Source organism: Microtus pennsylvanicus, chromosome 15 (assembly GCF_037038515.1).
Source record: "Microtus pennsylvanicus isolate mMicPen1 chromosome 15, mMicPen1.hap1, whole genome shotgun sequence".
Taxonomy (NCBI): Eukaryota; Metazoa; Chordata; class Mammalia; order Rodentia; family Cricetidae; genus Microtus; species Microtus pennsylvanicus.
Genome location: NC_134593.1, coordinates 36,593,034 through 36,619,231, shown reverse-complemented (window position 1 = coordinate 36,619,231; position 26,198 = coordinate 36,593,034). Strand labels below are relative to the sequence as shown.

At 41.1% G+C, this 26,198-nt stretch overlaps 1 protein-coding gene across 2 annotated transcripts in view; it reads left to right on the top strand.

Annotated features, from left to right (window-relative positions):
* The first annotated feature begins 1,878 nt into the window (after window positions 1-1,878).
* The window catches only part of Dnajc15 (DnaJ heat shock protein family (Hsp40) member C15), a 62,738-nt gene continuing 38,418 nt past the window's right edge, over window positions 1,879-26,198 (top strand). For both annotated transcript variants that reach the window (XR_012907934.1, XM_075949597.1), the window contains exons 1-3: window positions 1,879-2,036; window positions 14,346-14,397; window positions 19,020-19,093. Coding sequence is in view for 1 of the 2 variants with exons in the window: in XM_075949597.1 (XP_075805712.1) it covers window positions 1,935-2,036; window positions 14,346-14,397; window positions 19,020-19,093 (228 nt within the window). In the remaining variant the exon portion in view is untranslated. The remainder of the gene's footprint in view (window positions 2,037-14,345; window positions 14,398-19,019; window positions 19,094-26,198) is intronic.

Sequence of the window (26,198 nt, the reverse complement as noted above, 5' to 3'; positions counted from 1 at the left end):
CTGCTTGGGAAGCCCCAGCTCTTGAGCAGGTGCGCTCTTCTCAAAAAGAGCTGGCTCACACGGGTCTCCTTCTAATTGCTTGTTTGCTCTAGGCTAGCAGCCTAAGACTGTTAGGTCCAGCTGCTAGGATACACCATTAGCTTCCCCTAGACAACAAACTCCAAAGACTTGGAGACCTTATTTGTTTAATTGATGCTAAAGGCACAATGCCCCAGTACTGTGTCTAAAACGTGACATTTGTTCAATAAGGATTTATTGAATAAATTGAACAAATGGATGATGAATGAATGATACGTAGGCTCCAATCCAACTCATTTGTTTTGCTCATAAATGAAATTACCTGGTGTGAGTGAGAAGGAAACGCAGAATGCACAACTTAGGAATTTATTAAGGGGGGGTGTACAGGCCTGTTGAGGTCAGTGGAGGGGGAGGAGGGGAGGGGGAAGAGGATGGAAAGAGAGGGGGAGGGAGGAAGGGCGCGGAAAACGGCACTTCCAGCTTTTATGGGCTACCTAGCACACAGGGGGATGATGTGGTTATGTCATATGCAGACAGAGCTCATGCAGCTGCTTCATAGGTAGAGGATACAACCGTGTCGCCCTTGGGTCATGCCTGAGGGCTTGTCAGCACATGCCTGGCCCTGGAACCAGGAAGAGTCAGTCATATTCTGACTAAAATCATAACAATAAATAATTGTGGATTGGCTTAAAAGATAATTTAAATAAATTGTTATAAAATAAAATAATAATTTAGATAAAATCATGTTTCTAAAGAGTCTTGAAGTACTTTCAACCCAGTATTACCCACACCACCCTTTTCAGGTCTTTGTATTTATTTCTGTGTGGAATTTCTGGCCCTTTTCTTCTTCAAACTAAAACAAAACATGTTCTTTACGGAACCAATCTCAATGGCTGAGCCTCCAAGAAAAACGTTTATGATTGCTGCTGTTCCTTTCTGTAAACGCGAATGCTGTCTCTTTTGCTTCCTTTTGCAGCCTGTCCAGCAGGCTCACACTCTCGTATCTATCACCAGCACGGCGTTGGTGTCATCTTTTTTTTCTGGATTGTAAATTCCTACATGGATAAATTAACAGGTTCTTAAAAGTTTTACTTCAAGAATAGAAAACCTAGCCCGGGGGTGGTGCCTGTCGGGAGGCAGAGGAATTCCATTCCAGTCACGAGGCGAAGGGGGGGAGGGGGGGATATCTCTGTAAGTTCAAGGCCAGCCCGTCAACAGAGCTAATTCCAGGACAGGCTCCAAAGCTACAGAGAAACGCCGTCTCAAAAGACAAAACACAAAAAAATAGACAACGAAACAAAAAACTTCTTGTAAGCTGGTTTGCAAAGTGTATAAAGGGCATAACAGCAGCCAAGTGGGTACAAGCAGCCAAGTTGGTACAGGATTTAGAAAACGTATTAGCTTCAGTTATTGTCTAATTTGTTCCAAAGAACTTGACCTAAAAATTAATAACAAAGTAAGCCTTTATATATTCAACTCAAAGATCATCTGCAGTGAGTGCAAGCTACTTGATCACCAGTTTCTTCCCAGTAATTTCACTTAGATGTAAAATGACACTCATTTCAGTCTGGGAAGGTCAAGGCAAGTCTCTACTCCCAGGTTGGACCTAAGAATCTCTCCCCGCCTGCCTTTAGAGAAACAACCCAGACCTAAGGCGTCCCACCCTAACCCCAGGTTTGGTGGGTGTGGTGGAAGGTGGGTGTCACCTCTAGCCCCAGGAGATCCTTCAAAATAAACAAACAAAAGTAAACACTGTGTGCCCTGTGAATAAAGGGTTCTCTCCAATCAGGTCTACACCCATTTGACCTAGTGGTTACTCAGAGCGCGAAGTTAATTAATCCGCGCTAGTTTGTCCCCGCGGTCGCCTCGTAAACCGGTAGCAACGCAGCGCGTCCTCTGGGTCTCCAGGCACAGCTATGGTCACCGGTGGCGGCGCGGCCGCCGAAGAGGCCCTGCGCTACGCCGAATACCTGCCCCCCTCCACCCAAAGGCCGGATGCCGACGTCGACCACGACGCGGTGAGTTGGCGGGCACCCCTAGACCCCAGGTTCTCCAGCTTCCCCAGCTCCTCGGTTCAGCCCACAGGCTGCCGTCTCCTCGGGGTGGCACTGGACCACAGAGTCCCAGGGGTCCTGGTGGGGCCAGAGGGGGGGCTCCTTGGGGAAAGTGGTTAACCCCGGCGTGAAGAACGCGTGAGGGCAGCGAAGAGAGAAGGGAGGGGTGCTTCTCTAGCGTGTCCCCCCAAATCTGGACCACCCAACCTGGGTCCAGTCAAAAAATGCACGAGGTTTATGTAGGCTGAAAGGAAGAAGCAGGTTCTTTCCTTCCCGGGTGTCGAAATTATGACTGCCAGGACCTCTCCCAGCGGCGTCACCCTGCCGGTTCACTTCTGTAGTGGTGTATAGAATTGAGGAGGTCTCTTTAGTACCCGGCCTCAGGGATGCTCAGCAGTGTGTGATTCTCCACCAGTCCACGCCAGTGCCATTTTTTTTTATACCAAGAGCTTTAAAAAAGTTTCCTGTCATATATCCGGAAATGAGATTTAGTAAAGTTTTTAAGTCAATGTAATAGTCTAATTGAAACACAAGGGTAAAGTAAATATTTTCTTAGTAACAATTCGCTTTTTGGATTTGTAAATGCTTCCGCATTATTGCGTTAGAGGCTGCAATGAAGTGAGCCTATTGCTCCCCTATTGCAGCAGTCCTAAGCAGTAGTATGCCTGACAGCTACAACTGCAAGCCATCGGGATCTTATTTTTTAAATTGGGACTCACAGATCTCCTAGGCTGGCCTCGAGTTCATAATCCCCCTGCCTCAACCTTCTCACTGCATGGTTTATTTATTTTATTTTATTTTAATGTAATTCTTTAAATTTAACTTAATGTTATTTTTTATTTTGCTTTTTCCGGAAAAGGGCAAACGTTTTGAGGTAAATTGTTGAAAGTATCTTCTCAGTTTACAGGGTAGCTTCACTTACAAAAAGTCCAGTCTGTGCTAAAACAGTAAACGTGGTATGAATGGGTGAGAGTTCTTAAGATGACCATAGACTGGCACTTCCCTACTTCATGTCTTGTAAAGCCTCAAGGGCCAAGGCTGACTCTTTCTTGTGGGTTGGCTGGTCTCACAGGACAGTCCTCTGTCCGGAAAGTACCCTTCCTCTTAAGCAAATTAGGTGGAACCTCAAAGGGTCTCACAAAACTTTCAGAATGTCCCTGAGGGACCCTTCTTGATTTTGTTGAAGGTACGTGATCCAAAGCAAACTAATGAGATAGAAGACAAGATTATTGATAACTTTAGGTAACTGAATATAATGGGAAACTGTCAAAAGGGTGTTAGGAAAAAAATGACCTTGAAAATTGTAGAGCCCCGTAGTGGTGGCGCCCGCCTTTAATCCCAACAAGTGGGAGGTGAGGCTGGTGGACCTCTTGTGAGTTCAAGGTCAGCCTAACCTACAGCAGGAGTTCCCGGACAAGCCAAGGCTTGAAAAAACAAAACAAAGCAAAAACAACAACAACAAAAAACAAACAAACAAAAAAACCAGAAAAGGAAACATCAGACATTGATTATTTAGGGAGGCAGAGGCAGGCGGATCTCTGTGAGTTCGAGACCAGCCTGGTCTACAGAGCTAGTTCCAGGACAGGCTCCAAAGCCACAGAGAAACCCTGTCTCGAAAAACCAAAAAAAAAAAAAAAAAAAAAAAAAAAAAAAAAAAAAAAAAAGAAGTTAAGGAAAATCTTTTCATTTACTGAAACTTTTATATTTATAGACTATATATCTCTGTCTGTACTTATCAAATAGTTCTTTTTCTTCATAAAGTTTATCTTAATGGACTAATATGTAATGTTTAGGAATCTGTTTGTGACACTAAATAAAGCAGGTAAGATACTTATTACCTTCAATAAAATAATACTCTACAATTGTTTGATAGAAGTTATCAGATGTGGTTCTAACAAAATTACTTCTTATGGAAAAGGAGAAAAGAAACTTAAGGTGGGAAGAGAGTATTACCAATATTTAAAAGAGGTTAGATAAAACCCAATTTGAAGTGGTAAACCTTTGCGTTCTATTGCTTTTCCAGAAAGCACAACTTATTAGGATAGTAAAACACGTAAGACAATTAGCCACCTACATTTCATTATAACCACCACTTAAAGGCTAACACCTTTCAATGTATTAGCTCAAACCTTATTAAGAATTAGTAAGCATTTGTTGCTCCCTTGTAATTGAATGTTGGGCCTCATGAGGCCCAGTGTAGCCTCCTAAGTCTAACTTGACTTTGGTGATGAGACCTACTGTAATTTCCTGAGCCTAGCTCGAGTTTGGAGTCCTGTCTCTGGCTACTTGACCTAGGCTTGCCTCTGCCCAGCCACCTCTAACGTCGTTTGGCCCTCGTTTCTTGCTCCTTCTCGGCACATCCCAGGCTTCCCTAATTTATCTAAGCCTATATAAGTTCCTGCCTAAGATCTTACTTCGACAGACTTTGACTCAATGGTTGTGTTTCTCCCAGTTAGCCAGAGGGGGAAGGCTGGGTCATTCTACACTCCTATCCCACTCAGCCCCAGGGAGAGTCCAGCGGGTCAGCTCTGCCCACCCCCCTTCTGCCAGTGAACTTGGCAATGGAATACTCCTATCTATCCATTAACAGCTCTTAAAATCTTTTGGTTTTTCGAGACAGGGTTTCTCTGTAGCTTTGGAGCCTGCCCTGGAACTAGCTCTTGTATACCAGGCTGGCCTCAAACTCACAGAGATCCACCTGCCTCTACCTCCCAAGTGCTAAGATTAAAGGTGTGCACCACCACCATCCGGCTCTCTTAAAAACATTTTAACATACTTGGAGATATATACATATATATATAATTATTGTAATCTAGCTTCCCTCATTCCCCCTGACTGACAGCGGAACTTCCTTGTAGTCCTGTAATTGACAAGGATGTTCGTGTTCTTTCTGGCGGGTGGGTCTCCACAGAAGGAGTAGAAGTATAAAAGGTTGCTGGGCAAAATAAAGGTTGCTGTTCTTCCACCTGAAAAGAAGCCTCCATATCTCAATCCCGGCACCACCACCCCCAGTCTTGGCTATCCAGGCTGCGTTGGCTGCAGCATCTAATCACATGGATTATATTTTGTGCATCCATATTTTAACCCTGATTCATCCTTGCTTTACCATGATACAGTTGTATTTGCAGTTTGGTACTTAACATGTAGTGCGCATCAGGATTGGAAATGTTACTTTGGAATAGGAAGGAGTGAGAAGAATGGTTTTCTCAAAAGACAGAGTAAGAATTTCCACTTATCAATGAGTCCTACAAACAAAAACACAAAAATTTAGCTGCTCTGAAATGTTCCTGTTATGTGTCTGTCTCCGAGCACGCTGGTTGTCCTGTTATTTCCCAAGTTTGGCACAAAGCCATCAACTCTACTTTCTGCTTTAATTCTGACTTTGCGTCACCTAGGTTGGCCTCTGATCTGTTTCTGACTCTTCATTGTCCTTTCCTCCCTGAAGCCGAGGATTACCTCTGCCATAACACACTTTAACCAGTGCTCTCTACCTCAACGCCTCCTCCTTTCCAAGAATCACACTGCCACAGTTTTTAGTACAGCGCAGTGATGAGGTCATGCTTCCCAAACCACGAAGCTACCCAGGTCTAACTCTGTCAGGGTGGAATACAGGACTGGTCATGTACTAATCCCTGATGGCTTGGCCAGCCGCAGTGTCTTCTTTGGACTACATGTTCCCCGCATTCTGTAGTTAAATTCCCACTTCTATGGCATTTTTAAAGCTTTCTCTTCTGATTAGCATTCTTTGCTGAATAAACTCCTCCTTTTTGAAGACCCAGCTTAAGGGAGCTAGAGCCTTCCCTGACTCCACTCCTCTGCTGCAGTAGAAAACTGTCTACTATTTATTTGCTTAGAAGGTTATCCAAGCTTTTATTGTAGTTTATTATTATATCATCTCTGATGACTGGTCCCCACTGTCAGCTCGTCTGGATATACATCGCCTAGGAAACACCTGTGAGTGTGTCTGTGAAGTTGTTTCTAGAGAGTGCTGAGGAGGGAGAATTTACCCTGACTGTGGACAACTTCAACCCAGGAGCCGGAGACAGTGCTCTGAGCCCCAGCTTTTATCTTTCTGATTCCTGACTGGAGACTCCTGTACACCAAAACCATGAGCCATGAATCCTTCCTCCAGTCAATTTATTTCTGAAATCAGCCCCACGCCTTCAGTCTTCTCCCCTCCATTATTTTGGGAAGTCTCCTATAGTCCAGGCTTACCTTGAATTCTCTAGGTAGGAGAGGATGACTTTGAACTCCTGAACTTCTGGCCTCCAAATCCAGAGTGCGGGGATGGCAGATGTGTGCCACCATATCCTGTGTGTGCTCGGCTGCTTTCCTTGGGTGCTCAGTCGTCGCAACAAGAAAGTAACTAATACACTATCAAAATGATTTATATTCATTTTATGTATCCATTTTATTATATTATTTTATATATTCATTTATTTATGTATTCATTTTAAACATACCTAAAATGTATGTTTTCCAGGGCATTGTAATTGGAAGATGTTATTCATGTAATTGTTTGTTAAAAAGTTATTGTCTCTTACTACATAGCTAATAATATGTGAGTATTGATTCTCATGCCGTACTGGTACATATCGTTGCTGTTGGCCGGATAGGAGGGTAGGAAACTTGAGTACCTATCTGTCTTGCTCGCTATTCTTTCTCCAGAACTTAGCACAAGGCCAGGCATGTTTATATGCTAAATGCCAACCAAGGCAGCTTCTTTATTCGTTAACCAATATAAGCAATACATATATAGAAGGACTTTCCACACCGTGTGGAGGTCAGAAGAGTGTCAGATCCCCTGGAGCTGGAGGTAGAAGCCTCCAAGCTTGGGTGCTGGGGACTGAGCTTGGATCCTCTGGAACAGCAATAAACATCTTAACCACTAAACCATCTCTGTTCTTATTCATTGTGCCTAAATAGTTTCGGAGGAAGTAGATAAACATTTAATCAGTGTCTGCTGTGCACCACGCTCTGTGATAGCGTTTTCTCCTGGTAAAACACTCTCTCCTTGGAGTTTGCTGCTATTTTTCTTTATTTTATACTTAAGACAGTTGAGACTTAAAGAGGTTAATTAAGTCTCTCAAGGTTACCCTGATAGTATGCGGCAGGACTTGGTAGGAAGGCAGTCCTTTTGCGGTAGAACACTGCCATTCCATCATTTAGATAAGGAAATGGATGGCGTCTAGTTCCCAGAAATTCTTTGTAGCCTTGGCTTTTGTGATAATTTTTGTGATGACTTCAAGGTCTTCAGATAATCTAGATATGTTTATAAATTCCTAAGCTTCAAAGCAGATTGGTTTGAGTTCCCCTTAACTCCGAGGAAGGAATATATAATATATATAATGAAAATTGTAAACTGTGGATATGGTCGATCTAACAGATTGTTGCCTTACAGTAAAGTAGGTGCTGGGAAGGGAGTAGAGTAGTTTCTGGAAAGGAGGTAAATTCAAATTCCCAAGTAAGAATATGTAAGAAAAGCTTTTCAGACTTGAGCTGTTGGTTAAAACACACCACAAAATGCTGTAGGTGAGATAGTTAAGGTGTTTGAGTCTTATGATGAAATTGCCCTCAAGACATGAGTTCCATTTTGCATTCTCCAGGATCAAGAGATTAATTGGGATTAAATGTATGTCTTTGATTACTCAGAGTTTCTGTCCTAGCACTCAGACACAGTGCACGTGGTGCCAGCTGAAAGAACAGTTCAAGGAAGGACAAGGACTGCAGCTCCCAAGTGTGTCAGACTGTCCATTCCATAGGGTATTGCAATGTACTCTGGGTGAGGGAGAAGGAAGATGACATTATAGAGAATTATAACATGTTCGGGACATCAAAGGCCAGTGCTAGTCTCTAGTTTGGGTTTAGCTAAGTAGAAGCTACTGTACTCTAGGTTGGTTTTTAAAGATGACCCAGCTGTTTAAGACGTTAGATAAGAGTTGTGTGAATGGGCTTAGAGTCAGGTAGGAGTGTTTGGGTTCCCCTTGGAAAGCAGTGATTACGACCCCTCGCGTACACTTTCCTCTAAGGAACACTGGGGTATGGATGCAGGTCTGAGCTTGAATTCTAATGCAGACACAGAGTCAATGTGCAGGCCGTGTGACTTCCCTGGCGAAATGTGGCTTCAGCTAGGTTTTTTTCTTTCTTACAGCTCTAGATTCTGTAACACAGCCTGTGAAGGGCATCGAAAATTAAACAAACTTTTTTTCATAATAAATAGAAATGAAAAACTGCCCCCAAAAGACAACAAGTAAACTTATTGTTGTGAGAAGTTTGTACCTGCGTGTTGGGCAGGTGGGGTGCTGTGGGGGGGGTGGCAAGGAGAGGGCTGATTTGAAGGAAAGTGCATTAGTAACCTTTTTGTTTATCTCACTGTATAGTCCTTGGCTGGCCTGGGATTCATCATGTAGACACACCGTTCTTAACCTCAGAAATCTATCCGCCTCTTCCTTGGACTAAAGGCTGTGGGTCACGGTGTGGTGTTAGCCTTTGCGTTGCTGTGGTAGAGTCACGACAGAAGCAACATAACGGGAGATGATTTCTCAGGGTTCAGCGCTGGTCACTTGGTCCTGAGTGCTCGACAGAGATGTTGGTTGCAGGAACGTGTGGTGGATGGGGAGACGTTCGCTTTGACCAACAGAGAAGTAGAGATCAAGCAGGGTGTGGGCAAGGATAGGATACTCCCGTGGACCTACCACTTCAGCTAGGCCTCACTTCCAAAGGTTCCCCAGTCTCCCACGTGAGTGCCACAAGCCAAGGGACCAATGTGCAGAACACAAGCCTGTCTAGAAAGAGTCTGCAGCCTGCATCATAAGAGCTCAGATCTCTTAGTTCAGAAAGTCACTGGACCAAAAGGAAAACAAAAGTCAATGTCATAATAAAATGACAAAGGAATTGTTTGGGTGAAAAAGGCCCCTTTCTTCACATTATAATGACGTAGGTAATAGCAAGATGAGAATAAAACCCAAACCAGAATTCAGGTTTAACCTCATAATCTTTATTTTGTCCCTGTCCCAACCTTGACCCCACAATCCTTCATTTTTGTTTCTACTTTTCTGAGACAGGCTCTGACTCAGAAGCAGGAAGAAGAAGAAGAAGAAGAAAAGGGTTCCTAACTATCTATCCTTTGTCTGTGTATCCATTTTGGTGATTACTCTTACTTAGCTCGTGCTGTATACTGAAAATATAAGAGTGAGCAGAGCCTGCTTCCTGCTCTCCAGAGCCTCCTGGTGTTGTGATGAGGAGAGTTAGCAGAGAAGAGGAATTACAAAGCTGGAGCCCTATGGATAGGGAGAATTTCAGAATGGCATTGACTTCTTTAATGTTTGGCTGCCTGTTTATTTATGGCTAATACCAGGGATAGACAAAGTCTTTGGCCCCAGAGAATCCCAAGTACCCAGGTTCAGTCACCTATTTGCCTTTTTGAGAGGCCTGTCACCCCGCTCCCAAATAAATCACATGGAGGCTTATTATTACTTATGAATGCCCAGCCTTAGCTTGAGTCGTTTCTAGCCATTTTTTCTTATGTTATCCCGACTACCTTTTGCCTCTGGGCTTTTATCTTTCTTACTTCTGTATGTCTTATTTTCCTTCTTACTCCTTGGGTTGCTGTGAAGCTGGGTGAGGCCTTGTTCTTTTGATTTCTTCCTCCTTCCAGAGTTTTCCTTGTGTTTATACTCTCTGCCTGCTAGCCCCGCCTATCCTTGCTCCTGCCTCGCTATTGGCTGTTCATCTCTTTAGTAGGACCATCAGGTGTTTTAGAGAGGCACAGTAACAGCTTCACAGAGTTAAACAAATGCAGCAGCAACAAGAGTCACACACCTGAAAATATAATCCCCAACAGTCCCCCACCCTGCGAAGGTAGTTAGACCGGTAGTGAAAGGGAAAAGGAGCCTTCCTCAGAGGTTGCATTAGGAGCCGCGGGCCTGTAATTCCTTCAGGTTGTGTCAAGCAGTCTCGGGGTGATAGAGCAGGAGAAGGACAAGGATTGGGGTTTTCCAGGCCATCGTTGTTTGTTTGTGGTCTATGCGATCATTGTCTTAGGCCGTTGTTCCAGGATGGGCCATGGAAAGGTCTGCTTCCAGCCCTGCTCTCTGATGTCTATGGTGCGCTTCCATCCCTGGCCGGAAGATGCTAATCAGGATCTCAGTGGAGCTCAGAAGGAAAAGAAACAACCTGGAGTTAGACATGACAGTTGTGGACCCGCCTTTATACTATGTGATAATTTTGTGTTTCTCTTATTGGCGAATTGGCCTCAGCATTGCTGGCCAGAGGAGGCCGCCATTCAGGTGCAGCTGGGATCTCAGCTTGTGCTACCAGAAAGATTTGAGAACGAGACAGTATGAAGCAAAGTTGGGGTACACAGAGCACGTGCATCAAGAGAAGAGTACACTTAGGTGCCCTAGCAGCAGCTTTGTGTGTAATTTTGGAGGTCTGAAGTCAGAAATGTGCCAATACAATATACTTCCTAACAAAAAAGAAATTACTCATTAATGACATAGTAAGATCATTGATGAGGGACCCTTGCAGGCTTACAGATGTGCTATCAAAATTTAATAAGAACATGAATTCAGAAAAATCTGAGGAATTATTATTATGCATATGTCAAACAAGGAGGTCAAAACATACAATTTGAACCAAACAATGGCTCCTTAGCATTCTTAGTAAGCTTGCCCACAGAGTCTGGACTCCGTGGGCTCTGGGCTCAGTTTTTAGCACAGTTTGGTCAACTGGTCAGAGTCCTTTAGGTTTATGTCAGAGAGAGAAACAAGTTCTAGCGTGGCACAGGGAACTAGGGGTCTTCTCTTTCTTCCATGTCCCCTTGTTTGACCTTGTCATTTTATTATCCTGCTCAGTGTGATGTTGACTCTCAGGTCTCTTATTAAGAACCTGCAGATCAGAGGAAGGGAGGAAGACCCCTCCACATACACAATAGTGTTGTGTCTCTGTGCACACATCACAAGGGAGATGTATAGAAATCTTTTTTAAAGCTCCTGCCAACACATTAAAGAAATTGAAAAATAAAGAAATTAGAAAAATATTACTTAATATACTTAATGATTGAGCTTGCGCTGTATACAATGACACCCTGATGTAATAACAAGAGGATGGAGTACAACCTTGTGTTCTTAGAAATGACCTAGAAAGAACAGTTTTTATCTACTCTGTCACAATCTAAGAATTGGAAGTGTCAGAGATGTAGACTTTTGAGACCTGTTAGCAATTAGCACCCTTCTTTTACTGTCCTAAGGAACAGGCCTAGCTCAAAGATCTAGAAAGTTCCATAAGGAATTAGACACATTTATAGGGAATAAGAGCAAAAGAAAACTAGTGTGTTTTGGAAGACATCTTTTGTTTTGAGGAAATTTATAACATTTAAGAGATCATTTTATTGTGCCTGGTAAACTGATAGCAAGATTAAATATTTAAATATGGATTTAATTTGTGCCCAATAAGTGAATCATGAGTAAGCCTGAAAGAGCACATAGCTTGGTGCAGGGCACTGCCTAGCATGTGAGGCGCGGGCTTGAGTTCCAGAAGCCTGTGCTAGGTTTTTGGAGAAATAGAATCAAGTAACTTATGTATTTATTTTAAGGAATTGGTATTTATTTTGTGGCTAGCAAGTCTAAAATTTATAGGACAGGACCCAAGCAGAAAACTTTAAGGTAGGAGTACAATTTTTGTTTGTTTTTGTTTTTATGTTTGTCAGGGGTTGAACCAGACGATGGTGAAAACTCAGTACTAGGCAAGCTCCTGACTGCTGAGCTGTCCCTACAGCCTGCAGCTCTGCCTCACCACCTCAGACCTGATTCTTCCTCAGGGAAACCTTAAACTTTGTTTTTAATGCCTTTCAGTTGATAGGTTGAGGTTTTCATAGAGTAGATTGTCAGATAGTCTTTAACTGACAATAAGTGTTGACCGAATCTACAAAGTACCTTTGTAGTGGCTCCAAGGCTAACCCAGTGTGATAGTTGAACCAAGGCTAACCTAGTATGATAAATAGTCTAGTCAAGGCTAACCCAATATGATAGATAGTCTAACGAAGGCTAACCCGGTATGATAAATAGTCTAGCCAAGGCTAACCCAGTATGATAGATAGCCTAGTCAAGGCTAACCGGTATGATAAATAGTCTAGCCAAGGCTAACCGGTATGATAGTCTAGCCAAGTCAACACAGGAAGTGCACAGTCACTGTTCATATTTGGGTTAAGAAGGAACCTGAAGCAGATTTGCAGCTGGTTGGCAACCCTGCCGAGCCGGTGTTTGTAAGGCTCAGGACTGGCTTGTTACCACAGCGAGATTTTCCACTCCATGCATTCATTCACATTATCCTTTAATGTGAGCAAAGAGCCTTTTCTGTTACTAGGAGGAAGTGCAGGCAGGACTCACAGCATTATTTTGAATAAAGCAAAGTAGTATTTAAAAGATTAGTCCCGAGAAATCATCATGTAGAGGAGCTTTGAGTTTGGGGAAATTTCATTCATTATACTGAGGAGTGGAATAACAGCTTACTTGGGGTGAGCCTAAGAGTTGTTTCCTGTGTTTGGCTTTAGATTTTGTTACATTGTTTTGTTGCCCCCCCCCCATTTATTCATTTTATTGTAGAATTTAATGCTTGCCTTTGATTTAAAAGAAACTAAGTGGCTTAAAAGAGGACCCAGTAGAACTATGCCCTAGCTTTGTCTGTCCCGTAGGTAGGTGCGTGTGTGTGCACGTGCACGCGCGTGCGTGTGCTGTGTGCACTGTGGCAGTGAGCCAGCACTGCTGAGGACTGGGGAGGTTCGTGTGGATTGGCCAGGTTAGACTTGAATAAAATTCATGCAGCTTGAGATTTTCAGGTCAGATAATTATAAAGTTCTTTTCCAGGTGTCATTTTAAGCTCTGGCATTTTGTGTGTGTACAAATATAAACTCTTTCCCCTCCCTTTTACTTTTGGATGGTAGGAATGGAACCCAGGGCCTCACACGGGTCCCATGCTTCCTTCCTCTTCCTCTGCACAGGACCCTCTTCTCCTCTAATGTCTCTCCCGAATCCCGCTGACTTGTCAGTAGCCTTTGTTATTCCATCTCCATATTTCCCTTTTTACTTGGTGTTGTTTAAATTCAGAAAGCTTTCTTTGTGGAAATTGAACCAAATAATAAGACAATACAAAACCCTGAGTTCAGCAGAAGTGATTTACTTGTGATTAACCCTTGAGAATTGAGTCCCTGCCAGATAACAAAGAATGTTTTTACTTAATCCTGCTCATTCTTCTTTTCCCTCCCTCTCAAACAAGTGTTAATGAATTCCTATACAATTTATCTTATTCATCATGGTTTTTTAAAATGAAGCCTAAAGAGAGCTCATCAGATTTCCTACTTGAAAGGTTTTAGTCTGGCCCCTCAGCAAAAGGCAATTTCATATTTGTAATTGTTCAAGACAGCAACTTTGACATTCTAGATTTTTCTCTCATAGACCACACACAGTACCAGAAAATCTTTTTACCTTCAAAATACAAAAATCTAACATCTTACCATTTCCATCACTAATCACTCATTTTTTCCTTGGATTATTTTAATATACTTCTAATTCATTTGTATGTCTCTTTTTTAACCCTGTATGGTTTTTTTTCAGCATGATAATTAGAGATCTTTAGAATCTTATGATATGTCAGACCTCTCTTGGAAACCGCGGTGTCTCTATTGTTCATGGGAAAGCTGAAGTCCTGGTGTTCCTTGGAAGGCCCTCCATGGGGCGTCCAACCTGTGGGCTGCATGCAGTTTGGCCCAACACAAAATTATAAACTTACTTAAATTGTAAGGTTCTGAGGGTTTTTTGCTTGTTTTTGTCTTTGTTTATTGTTGTTTTGTAACTTGATTGCACAGCCCTGAATGTGAACTTTGCTAACACTATCATGTCACAATGTCAAAAGGTTGGAATGTGTGAATGTCACTTGACCTCTCGAGCATCTTTATTCCCTTTATCTGTTCTGTGCCTGCTGGCCCGTTTGTTCCTTCCAGCAGCCCCTGCCTCCCTCAGCAGGTGGATCTCTGTGAGTTAGAGCCGACCTACGGACAGCCAGAAACCTTGTCTCGAAAAACCAAAGTAGGGGGGAAAGAAAATTAGCCAACAGAGCAAGCAGCATATATAATCCCATAGACAGTGTAGATATCTAAGCTGTATTCTTCATACTAACATTTGAAGGAAATGTATTTAATGTAATTATCATTGCCATTAAGGTGATTTACTTTCATAGGCTCGTGCATAACTCTAAATGTCTGTTTTCCGTCCACAGGGAAGAAGGCTGATAGCGGTAGGACTAGGTGTTGCAGCTGTTGCATTTGCAGGTATGTTGCTTTGGTTTTGAGACATAATACATTCCCCCTTACTCACCGCTTATGGTTACTTAGCACTAATCAGTTGAGTGCTGGCTCAGTAGCTAAAGCACTTGCTGTGCAAGCCTGAAGATCCAAGTTCAGACAACCCAAACACAGCAAAGGTGTAACCCTGTAGTCCATGTAATCCCAGTGCACAGTGGAAGATTGAGACAAGAGGCTCCCTAGAAACTCCTAGGTCACCTAGCTTGGCATATACAGCTGTTAACAGCAGAAAGATTCTGTCTCAAACTAGGTGAAAACTGGGGTCCCGCGTCCTAGTTTATCTTCTGGCTGTGTCATGGCCACTGTGGTACCTAATTAATAAAGAAAGCCAGCTGGAAAGATGGCTCCGCAGTCTGTAACTCTTGATATTCTTCCAGAAGACTAGAGTTCAGTTCCTAGCACCCATAGCAGGCAGTTTACATCTGCCTCTAACGCCCTCCAGATGAGCCAACTCCTCCTTTTGGCTTTTGTGGACACCTGCTCACAAATACACGTGCATACACCTAATAATAAAAAAGTCTTAAAAAGACAAAGAAGGTGTGTTTTCTGTTGCTATTAACTGATCATGTGTTTATGTACATGTATGATGTATGAGTCTGGGCAGGCGTGTGTAGCTGGCAGGGGTAGCAATTTTAAAAGAACCAGTTCTTTTCCTACCACAGAGGTTCCCACCCAGGAGGAACTTAGGTTGTCAGGCTTGAACAAGTGCTTTTACTCCCACCCATCTCTGGGCCTAGAATCTTTAATACAATGTAATGCAAGTGATGGAGGTTCCTTTATGCTCTTATATTTATGTGGACTTAAATATTTCAAGCTATCATTTTTTTTATGATCTTTTTGATGTGTTCTTGGATTCAGTTTGTGAGTATTTTATTGAGTGTTTTTTATTAATGTTGGTGAGGGAAATTATTCTGTAATTTTCATTTTGAGTTCTTGTGTGGTTTGGATATCAGGGTGACTGTGGCCTCAAGAAACAAAATTCGTAATGGTTCTTTGTTGACAGAGGTTTCTGTCCCAGGTCCCACAGCCATTTAGTCTCAAATAAACACACAGAGGTCTACATTAATCATAAACTGGTTGGACTCTTAGCTCAGGCTTCTTATTAATTCTTACATCTTCATTAATTCATTATTCTTGTCTGTGTTAGGCACATGACTTGGTACCTTTGTCAGCGAGGCGTTCTCATCTTGTTTTCCCCTCTGTCTGGGTTACCACTGCAGACTGAGCCTTTCCTTTTCCCACAATTCTCCTGTTCTCATGGCTCCATCTCTACTTGCCTGGCTGCCCCGCCAATCTTCCTACCTAGCTACTGGCCAATCAGCGTTTAACTAAAAATAATACAAATGACAGGATAAAAGACCATTTTCCCACAGCAGTTTTTCTGTTTTACATTTTTTTTATCTCAAATGTATGTTTAGTTGATTGGATATGGTTAAAAATCTACAAAATCTATGAAAAAAAGTTAACTTAAAACTAGTAACACTGGGAATTTATAGTTATATATAGGTAATCTTTTTTTCCTATCACGTTCTGTTTTATTGTTTTTACTGAGCTATACATTTTTCTCCACTCCCTTCCCTACCCTCCCCTTCAACCCTTTACTCAGATCTTGTCTTTTTCACCTTTCTTTTCTTTTTCTTTTTTTTTTTAAATATTTATTTATTTATTATGTATACAATATTCTGTCTGTGTGTATGCCTGCAGGCCAGAAGAGGGCACCAGACCTCATTACAGATGGTTGTGAGCCACCATGTGGTTGCTGGGAATTGAACTCAGGACCTTTGGAAGAGCAGGCAATGCTCTTAACCTCTGAGCCATCTCTCCAGCCCTTCACCTTTCTTTTCTTTTGATGAACATAGCTATTTCTTGACTATTTCATTATCTTATAACATATTGACATAGTTTGTTTATAAACTCAGGATAATTTAATTCACTGCCACAGTTATCTTACTAGAAAAAGTAATTTTAAATATTAAACTTACTTATTCAGTCATTAATTTACAACTTTAAATTTTATACCTATTCTCTAACTAAATGTTAATCTGAGAATGTTTCCTTGTATTAGTTTTGTTTCCTGTTGCTTTGATAGAGTACCGTGGTAAACAACTCAGGGAATGGAGCGTTTGTTTTAGCTCACAGTACCTGTTCCATTCCCATAACAGGGAAATCAAGATGCCAGGATCTTAAGTCAGCTAGTCATATCCATAGTCAGAACAGAAAGAGAATTCCCGCATGCACGCCTGTCTTTCTCCACTCTTCCTCAGTTCAGGATCCTCTGCCAAGGGAATGGTGCCTCCCCTAGTGGGCAGTCTTCCCACATTAGTTAACATATTGAAGTCATTTTCTTACGGACATGCCTGTAGGCTAACCTGCTCTAAGATGATCCTGTATTGAAACTATTCCCAGGTGATTTAGACTATGTCAAGTTGACAATTAAAATTAACCATTACACTATGTTATTTAAATTTTTGTTTCTAAATTCTGTTTGATTATATTAATTGCATTTTTCTTTTGATAAAGTTACATTCTGTTGTGGTGTCATAGAGTGAAATTCTAATAAGACAATGACAGTTTTATTGGGTTCTATACATTATTTAATTTTACACAGTTCTCATTTAAAACAGTCAGATCTTAAAATCAACAAGACCTATGATTCACACCCTTAGATCTTTTTGCCAGCAGGGCTTTGTACCAATTTCATAACTATGGTTAACTACTTCTGAGCTTTCATGAGGCAAAGATAATGTTTTTAAAGAAATCCTGACAGTTGTCATAAACATAAACCAATTTTAGAATAGGCATAATTACTAAATTAAACTGTGAGCTTTTCATTTTACTTTAGAAAAAAATGTATCTTATCTGCTTTTTTCTCAGACAATGGCAAATTTGTATTCATATTTTATATAGAAAAAATTCATGTTACAAATTAGTATAGCAAAACTTGCCCAGAGCCAAATAAAACTGAGTAAAAACTTAGGGAAGCTGTAGTTGCCATACTTCCGGAAATCTGTTGCAGCTGGATCTAGTTTCTGTTTAAATGGATCTCCAGACATCACATCCCGAAGCCTTTTTCTGTTTTTGTCACTTGTTTTGTTTCACTAAGGCAGGACTTTGGTTGCTGTGCCTGGTTGTGGTTTTGAAGAATTTTGAGGTGATTTGAAAGTGGTGTTCTATGTATGGATGATCGAGGTGTGAGCTTTTCCACTGGGATTAGGTTTGTGGTGTCTTACACACTTTTCTAGCAAAGCCTTCTGAATGGGGCATGAGTAGAAAGTGTGCCTGCTGATGCCACTCTTGTGCGAAACCCTCAGGATGACTTTAGGATCTGCTTTGCTTCAGAGTCAATGCAAGGGAATATTAGGATGCTTAAGAAAGGGAAATTAAAACAAGATTTTAGTCCCTCTTCAAAAACTCATAGTTTTAGAACAGAAACTCATATTCTCAAGTTATGCATCTTTAGAGAATTTATAGGCAATCCCTGGAAAAGACCAGTTTAGCAATTTTGTTTTAACATCTATCATTTCCTGTCACAGGCTCTTTTCACTATCTCTAAGCATAATATAAGTACATGTTTTCTATTTGGGTATACAATGCCTAATCAAATTCACATTTTAATGATCAATTTAGAGACATTTACTCTAGTATGATACTTGAGATTGTAGAAATGTACATTTGAATCATTATTTTAACTCTTTAGACTTGAATAGTAATTACAGTCTGTAAAATATCAACTTGAAGATAATTTCCAAACTCTGTTCAGGTATCTTGGAGATAGGAGTGATACTAAGTTTTATTGATGAGAAGTCACTGGAATCTGACAATTTCTAAATGACCACCAAAAAAAAATAAATAAAAATAAGAATTTAGAGAAACTAAAGACCCGAAGTGAGAAAAACAGATAGCTAAATCTTTAAGAAATAGCTTCACGTGTTGTTTCTTACTCTGCCGGTTACTCTACTAAATGCACTTCTTATCTTGTGTCTTAAAGAAGTGTTTATTTTCAACAACCGGGAAGTGGTAGTGCACGCATTTAATCCCAGCACTTAGGAGGCAGAGGCAAGTGGATCTCTGTGAGTTCGAGGCCAGCCTGGTCTACAAGAGCTAGTTCCAGGACAGGCTCCAAAGCTACAGAGAAACCCTGTTTCGGAGGGGAAAAAAAGTGTTCGTTTTCTATATATTTTAGTGTGATTACCATCATAAATGGCAATATAATATAATTAATCATTTGGTATCATGAGTATTATCAGCCATGTCTTGTTCTAGTCAGTTTATTATGAAAAGAGTATTAAGATGTTATTGTATTCTGTAAGATTGTATAAGTAAAAAAAAGTGTTTATGCCTATAAACACTGAAAATTTCTAATTTTATTATCATGAACTAGAACTTGGGACATGTATTGGCTATGATAATATTAAAGTCAAAGTCTGTGTGTCTACTTAGTAAATCAGAAGTTTGAAAAATAGTAATTCTTTCTGATAAAGTTTGAAATAGCATTCGTATCAATAAATGATGCATGATAAACACCTTAAAAGTAATGATTGGCATTGATTATGAGAAATATATTAGTATGTATTCCATTTCCTGTTTAGGTCGCTATACATTTCAAATCTGGAAGCCTCTACAACAAGTAATCACCAAAACAGCAAGGAAGATTTCGTCACCGGTAAGTTAACTGGGGCTGTAATTAGAACGTGCTTGGATGTTTGTTCTTCGTACTTGAAAGCAACTCAGAGCACGTCTCAGGCTTCCCGCCTAGAAGTTGGGGGGCTGTGGGGAGGAGTAGAAGTTCACTTCCTCACAGTATTTGTGAGTCTGTCTAGTCTATGGATTTAGTTTAAGTTGCTTAGTCAAATGATTTTTATGCGTGGACTTTTATTTCCGGTTTTGACGACTCTTATACTCCATCTGGTATTGGACTGACCGCTAGGTGACTTGGGGTCTGTTCTGTTGTTTTGAAGCAGGACCTCGTGTATCCTGGGCTGTCTGAGCTCTTTGCTCCTCTTGCTCCCATCTCCCAGGTAGCTGGCTATAGACATGCACCACCACACCTAGCCTCTTTGGGCTTTTGTTTTTTGAGACAGCATCTTACTGTTTTGAACTTTGAACTCTCCTGGTCCTCCAGCTTCTTATAGCAAGTATTGAGATTACAGGCATGTGACAGCACACCTGTCTTATTTTTCCCTTCTAACTAACATTATTTACTCAATAAACATTTAGTGAGTGCGCCCATTTACCAATCTGTGTGCCAGGAGATTAGAACACCAATTGAGTAAAGCAGACAAAGCTTCTGCCCTAGTAAAGCTTATGCTCAGCTCATGTATCTCAGCTTGAAATTTGAACCTAGTCCCCTGTGTCACTGCACCTGACTGTCTCAAACACAACACTGAAAACTCCACCATGAAATCCTATAAGGCTATATATAAGTTGTGAAATATTTTAATAGATATGTTACATTCACTTATGCTGTGGAACATTTGTTTGATGATGCAAAGATGTGTTGCATTCTTTTGTGTTGCTTTTGTTTAACTCTGTGAAGCTGTGTTATTTTGCCTGCCTAAAACACCTGATTGGTCTTGCAGAGCTTCAGGCCAATAACTAGGAAGGAGAGGAATAGGTAGGCTGCCAGGCAGAAGAAATAAATAAGGATGAGAGAGAAGAGGAGCGAGAAAAGAAGGGAGGCGAAGGGAAGGAGGGTGCCACGGGCCAGCCACATAGCCAGACATAGAGTAAGAAGTAAAGAAAAATATATAAAATAGAGAAAGGTAAAATCCCAGAGGTAAAAGGTAGATGGGATAATTTAAATGTTCTTAAGTTTTGAAAAGCTGGCTAGAAATAAGACAAGCTAAGGCCGGGCATTTATAAGTAAGAATAAACCTCCGTGTATTTATTTGGGAGCTAGGTAATGGGCCCTCAAAAGTAAAAAGTAAAAAAAAAAAAAAACAACAACAACAACAAAAAACCCTACACGTTCATTTTAGCAGAATTCTAGATATTCTTATAAACTTAAGAGAAATGCAGAATGAAGGAAGATAGGTATTAAAAAGCTACAGTGTGTGTTGGGAGCTGGAGAGTTGGCTCAGCAGTTAAGAGCACTGGCTGCTCTTCCAGAGGACTTGGTTGGGTTCAATTCCCAGCACCCACATGGCAGCTCACAACTGTTTGTGGCTCCAGTTCCAGGGGTTCCAACACCCTCACATAACACAACAACAATGCACAGAAAAAAATTGATAAAACTAAATAATTTTTAAAAAAGCTTCAATATGAATTGTAGTTTGCAATCGCAGAAGAATATACAATGAAGACTCACCAAGTTGCTGTACTGTAAGTAGTGACTTTTGGAAAACAGAAGCAGATCTGGACAAGATCATCTTGGTCTGTAGATGTTTGAGAGTGAGTGACTTGTTTTAGCAAAAACCATTACAGGCCTGTGGGGCTTAGTTAATGACAGCCCTTCCAAAGAATGACATTATGACAAGTATTTCAGCCCATGTTCAAAAGAGTTAAAGAGTTTCTAAAGTCCATGAATGTATGTCTGATTACAGAGTATAGGTGTGTTTTCTGTTTCCCATTTATGTTCAGTTTGACTAACATATTGATGGGTAAATATTCAGCTCTTCCTCAGTTAATATTCACTGTGTGCCTGCTTCATGACAGATATTGTAGGCAGTGGAATATACTCATAGACCAAACATCCTTTTCTCTAGGAGCTTACATTTTACATTTTAGTACAGATAAGCAATTTAAAACATGAAGGTGTGTCATTTCTAAAATTATCAAGTATCATTAACCAATGCCTACCAGGGTAGGAAACATAATGCTGGAAGAGAAGGACCTTCGTATTATCTAGGCCAGGCAAAGCCTTTTAGGAGATGCGGACATGGACCATATGAGCATCAGAAAGAAGAGTGTTCTGGGCGGTAGGGACACCGAGAGGCCCCAAGGTGGAGTAAGCAGAGCAGCAGGGTAATCCCAGTGACATCTGAGGAGAAACCAGCTCGGGCCCAGGTCTCTTAGGGCCATTGACCATGACAGCACCTCTCAGGGTTTTTTTTGAGTTTGGAAGATTTTGGACAGGGGAAAGGACACTGTGGCATGTGTATTTAGGTTATCATTTGTCCTGGCAGCTGCTCAGAGTGTAGGCCAGAGTGAGCCAGAGCAAAAGCTCTGCGGTAGTTGAGAGGGAAAGCGAGTGAGCGCGATGGGCATTGTGACAGGCTTCATGGAGTGCTGGGTGCTGTCTCTGTCTTTCCATGTGTGTCGCTTGTAACCGGAGACAGATTTAGGAATTGTCTTGCCTGTGCTGTGGTGATCATCTGTAAATATATGGACACATAAGGAGAGAAAAACCTTTAAGCTTTATGGAGCACTGGATTGCTTAATGTTGCAAAGAAGAAAAAGGGGCATTGAGGATATTTTTCACCACTGCGCTGCTCAGTCGAGGGCTGCCGCAGGGCAGGCTGGCTGGTAAGGGGCATGCTGCAAGACTTCGCAAGGAGCGGGAAGTGGTTGATGTGCCACCATTTTCCTTGTGATGACTTTTTAAAAATTTTTTCTTTTTTATACAAAATGTGATTATAGTTTATAAGGAAGCAGTTTAGAATATCTTAATCATCATCATCTTCAGAAATAATGTGTTAAATATTTGCCACTCCAGAGAAACTGAAACATGAGGTATGTGCATAGCTTCTCTTCACACTGAGTCCCAGATGCCATACTTCATAAATGCAGTGTTACAGGATTCGATAAGTATTGATTTTTAAACCAAATTGGGTTACTAAAAGAATAGGAAGTGTAGTTGTTTCCACTAACTATCTCATTCGCGGGTCAGTGTCCACCAGGCCCATGGGCTTTCCATTTACTGCTCTGTATACTCTACTTTATTCAAGTTTTACTGTCTGTTCTTAAGTCCCATTTTGCTTAGTCATATTTAAAACTTATTATTGGGATACTGACTGGAGTGTTCATCGTGTACGTGGACGGTGAATGTCTTCACTGTGTTTGTGCTAATTGTGTTGCCCTCACAATTATTGTCAGTTATTAACTCCTTGCTGCTTGAAATCTAATGGTCCCAGCACAACAGAGGCAGATGCCCCTGCTGGGACTCAACTTCATTACCTTCCCTTCCTTGTCCCAGCGTGGGCAGTTTCTACGGGCAACCTGTTCTATAGTTTCCTTTCATTGATTTGGAGTTTCAATTAGTTTGTTTATTTTCTTTAATTATTGAATCTTACTATTTCACAAGGATTCTTAATGAACTGTAACTTCCTAGAAGATTCTCTTTTATTCTTTCATAGTTCTATGTTCTTCTTTGATTATTTCCTCCCTCTGTTGAGTCTCTCTTTCTAGGATTTTATATTAGAAAGATGCTGGGCATCTGCATCTGTCCTGTAGTGTCTAGCTATTCCATCTCACTTTTGCTCCTGACTTTCTTCTACGATCTGCAATTCTTCCTCAGTTTGTTTTGCAGATTCACCAGGCTGGTGGTTAGCTATGGCCATTCTTTAAAACAGTTCTTCTGAATTTTTGACAAGGGAAATGTTTGAAAATTGATTTTATTTTTAATTATGTGTATGTGTGTGGGTTTGTCCACATATGAGTACAGGAACCTAAGGAATGCGTATTGGGTCCCCTAGGACTAGATTTACGCGCAGGTGTGAGCTACCTGATATAGGTCCTCTGCAAGAACAGATGTGTTCTTAACTCTTAGCCATTTTTGGGGGGGTGTGCTATGAGGGAAAATTGTCCTTTCTAAGAACTCATTTTTATTTCTTCTTCATGGTAATGCAGTTGTTTTCTTAGTCAGCGGGGAAAAACCCAGGCTTTGATCCTTGGGTTCTGATTTAGAAGATTATAGAGAGGGCCCCTCTTTGCTGAATGTTTTCTTCTTGGTTTCCTGGGGAGACTTTATTCTTTCCTAGTGTTTTTATTTTTGTTTTGTTTTTCCTGATATTTGGAGTTGCTGTAATGATTCTTTTGTATATTCAGTCTTTCATAGTTTTAGATATCAGTATTTGTTTAAACGTTTTGGCTAACTACTTATTTCTTATTTTCATATCTGTTATGGCTTTCTCTTATTAAAATATTTACTTTCTCACTTCTAAGGCTCTTTGAGAGACAAAGAACCTTTATAATCCAGTCTATTATTTTGAACTAGTGCCCCTTTGTTTGCTATTTAAAATGTATAAATGAATACTAATTGGTTCAACAAATGCCTAATTGCTTCTAATTTAGGATTGAAAGAGTCCCGGATCATTTATCTTCTTCAAGGCTTTTAATTTTCTGTTTGTAAATTTGTCTTTTACTTGAAGTCATCCTTCTGTGGCTCTCTAACTCAGGTAGGTCATTATTAATCGCTTCTATGAAGTTCATTTCCTCACCTAACACTGAATGATAACCATTCTTACCTGGTTTTCTGGAGGACTGTTCATGTTACCGACTAAAATAGGTACTGAAGATTTGTTTGATTTGATTTATTTTAGCCCTCCTATGATAAGATGACATCATAGTTTATTACTAATTTTAGAAAGAAATGAATGTCATCCCTGTTGTTGCTTGTGTGTGCTTCTGGATAGGGTAGTACAAAATAATAATTTGTACATTCCAGGGTGTTTTCAGTAGACAATGTCATCTCTCCATTCTCAATGACATAATTATTACTTGTAATATTGTCGTAGTGTTTCTGTTGATGTGAAGAGATACATACCATGGCAAACGGCAGCTCTTGGAAGGAAAATATGTAATTGTGGTGACTCGCTTACAGTTCAGGGGTTCAGTCCATTGTCATCATGGCGGGACACGGCAGCATGCAGGCAGACTTGGTGCTGGAGAAGGAGCTGAGAGTCCTACATCTTGCAGGCAACAGGAAGTGAACTGTCTCACTGGGTATGACTTGAGCATTTATTAAACCTCAAAACCTGCCTGCTCCATGACACTTCCTCCAGCAAGACCACACCTCCTCATAGTACCACTCCTTGTGGGGGCCATTTTCTTTCAAACCACCACAATCATATTTATGGATCTGGATGTTTCCTTTGAATTATAGCATTTTCAGAGAATGGATTGCAACATATTAAGGCAAGATTTTCTCGGGAGAAATGCATCTGTATTTTAGCTGAACAATACAAGCTTCCATTTCCGCTCGTCTGCTTTTCTGTGTGTTGATCATGTGTTACGTTTCTGTGTGCAAAACGATGTTCTATTAGAGAGGTGTGATGGTTTTCTATGAAGACGTTCACTTATTTGTAGTAAAGACTGTTGCAAGGCATGAAGGTCTTATAGATGCTAAAGGAGACTTTTCTGCGGTCACATTCCCACATAGTGAAAAGTTAAAGTAGCATAGATGCTTTTAAGGTTAGTGACTTGTGACTATAGAAGGTGTGACAGTTTGGGGGACATCAAATTATCTTATGCTGATTTAAAGTCTTAGAACTTCCTAAGGTAGATGAAGACTCATAAAAATACCTTTTTTTGTAAAGAAAATCTTTATCAGCCTTAAGCTTGAATTAAGACCAAAATCAGAACAAACTGCTGTAGAAATGACTACCATAATCAACTCAAATAACCATCTTTCATTTCAGGATAAGGTTTGCCTCTAGGAAAGATGTTGGTCTACTAGGAGAGCCTGTAAGACCATCTGGCCTTCCTCTATTAAGTACTCATTTTTCTCCAGCTCTGGCTCAAGGTTACTCCCGTCTACTGTAATAGTCTCTGTGTATTCTGTTTCTGTAGTGGGTTAGACCTGACATGACACTTGGAACAGGGCATGTTCCTCCTCACGGCCCTGTGAGGTTAGTGCATCCGTGTCTGGTAAAAGACGGCCCTTAACATGTGTGCTTAACGCAGATCACCACCAGAGAGGGGACTGCGTCTGTACTCAGCCAGCACTACACTCTGTTTCTTGCCATCATTCCTTAAATCCAGTATAGCCACTCTTTATTTGCATAACATTTCCATTGTTTTAGTGATCTACAGGTGATTTGGGCTCCATAGAAGGATGAGGGCAGCTTGTTTGCAGATACTACCTTGCCATTTTATATAACAGACTTGTCCACCTAAGAATCTCAATACATTCGGTTCTGGAAGCAATCCCTGTACTATAGTCAGTGACTATAGTTACTTCTTTGCTCTGTATGAAAATGTGACTTCTGCCTAGAACTGTGTATTAGCTTAATCATATATGCCATGTTTCTCTCGAAAGGCGGAGTTTATACACCGTTCCTTTAGAGCTCCTGAAAAATAATTGCTTTTCCTCGCTGTCTCCTGATTTCTTGCTCTCTCCTTTTGGATTTCTTGTTTTTCTCCCTTTGAAGCAGGATGTTGTTGTGTAGCCCGAGGGAGCTGTGATTTGTGGATGTGTGTGCTTTTCCTGTCTCCTCCTTCCAAGTGCTTTGATCTCAGCGGTGCAGCACCATACCTGGTGGATTCAGTTTGTTTCACTTGCTCTGTTTCTTGGTCTCTCTATTCAGCCCAGGATGGCTGGGCTGGAACTTTCAGTCCTTCCTCTCCTTTGACCTTGTCTGCTAATTTCTGGGGTCAATTCTCATATCACATTTTCTTTTACCCACCAGAAACATTTGAAACCACTTTTCACTTCCTCGCTTTCACTTGCAGCTTTCTTCCTGTGTCAGCGCGGTCTTGGAGAGGTCTTTACTAATCCCTCGACAGTTTCAGGCCTGTTGCAGACTCGGGCTCAGTCTGTACTTGCTCTCCTTAGGCAGTCTTGCTCAGTCTGGCTTCACTAAGCAACGTCCCCACTGAGGATTCTCAAA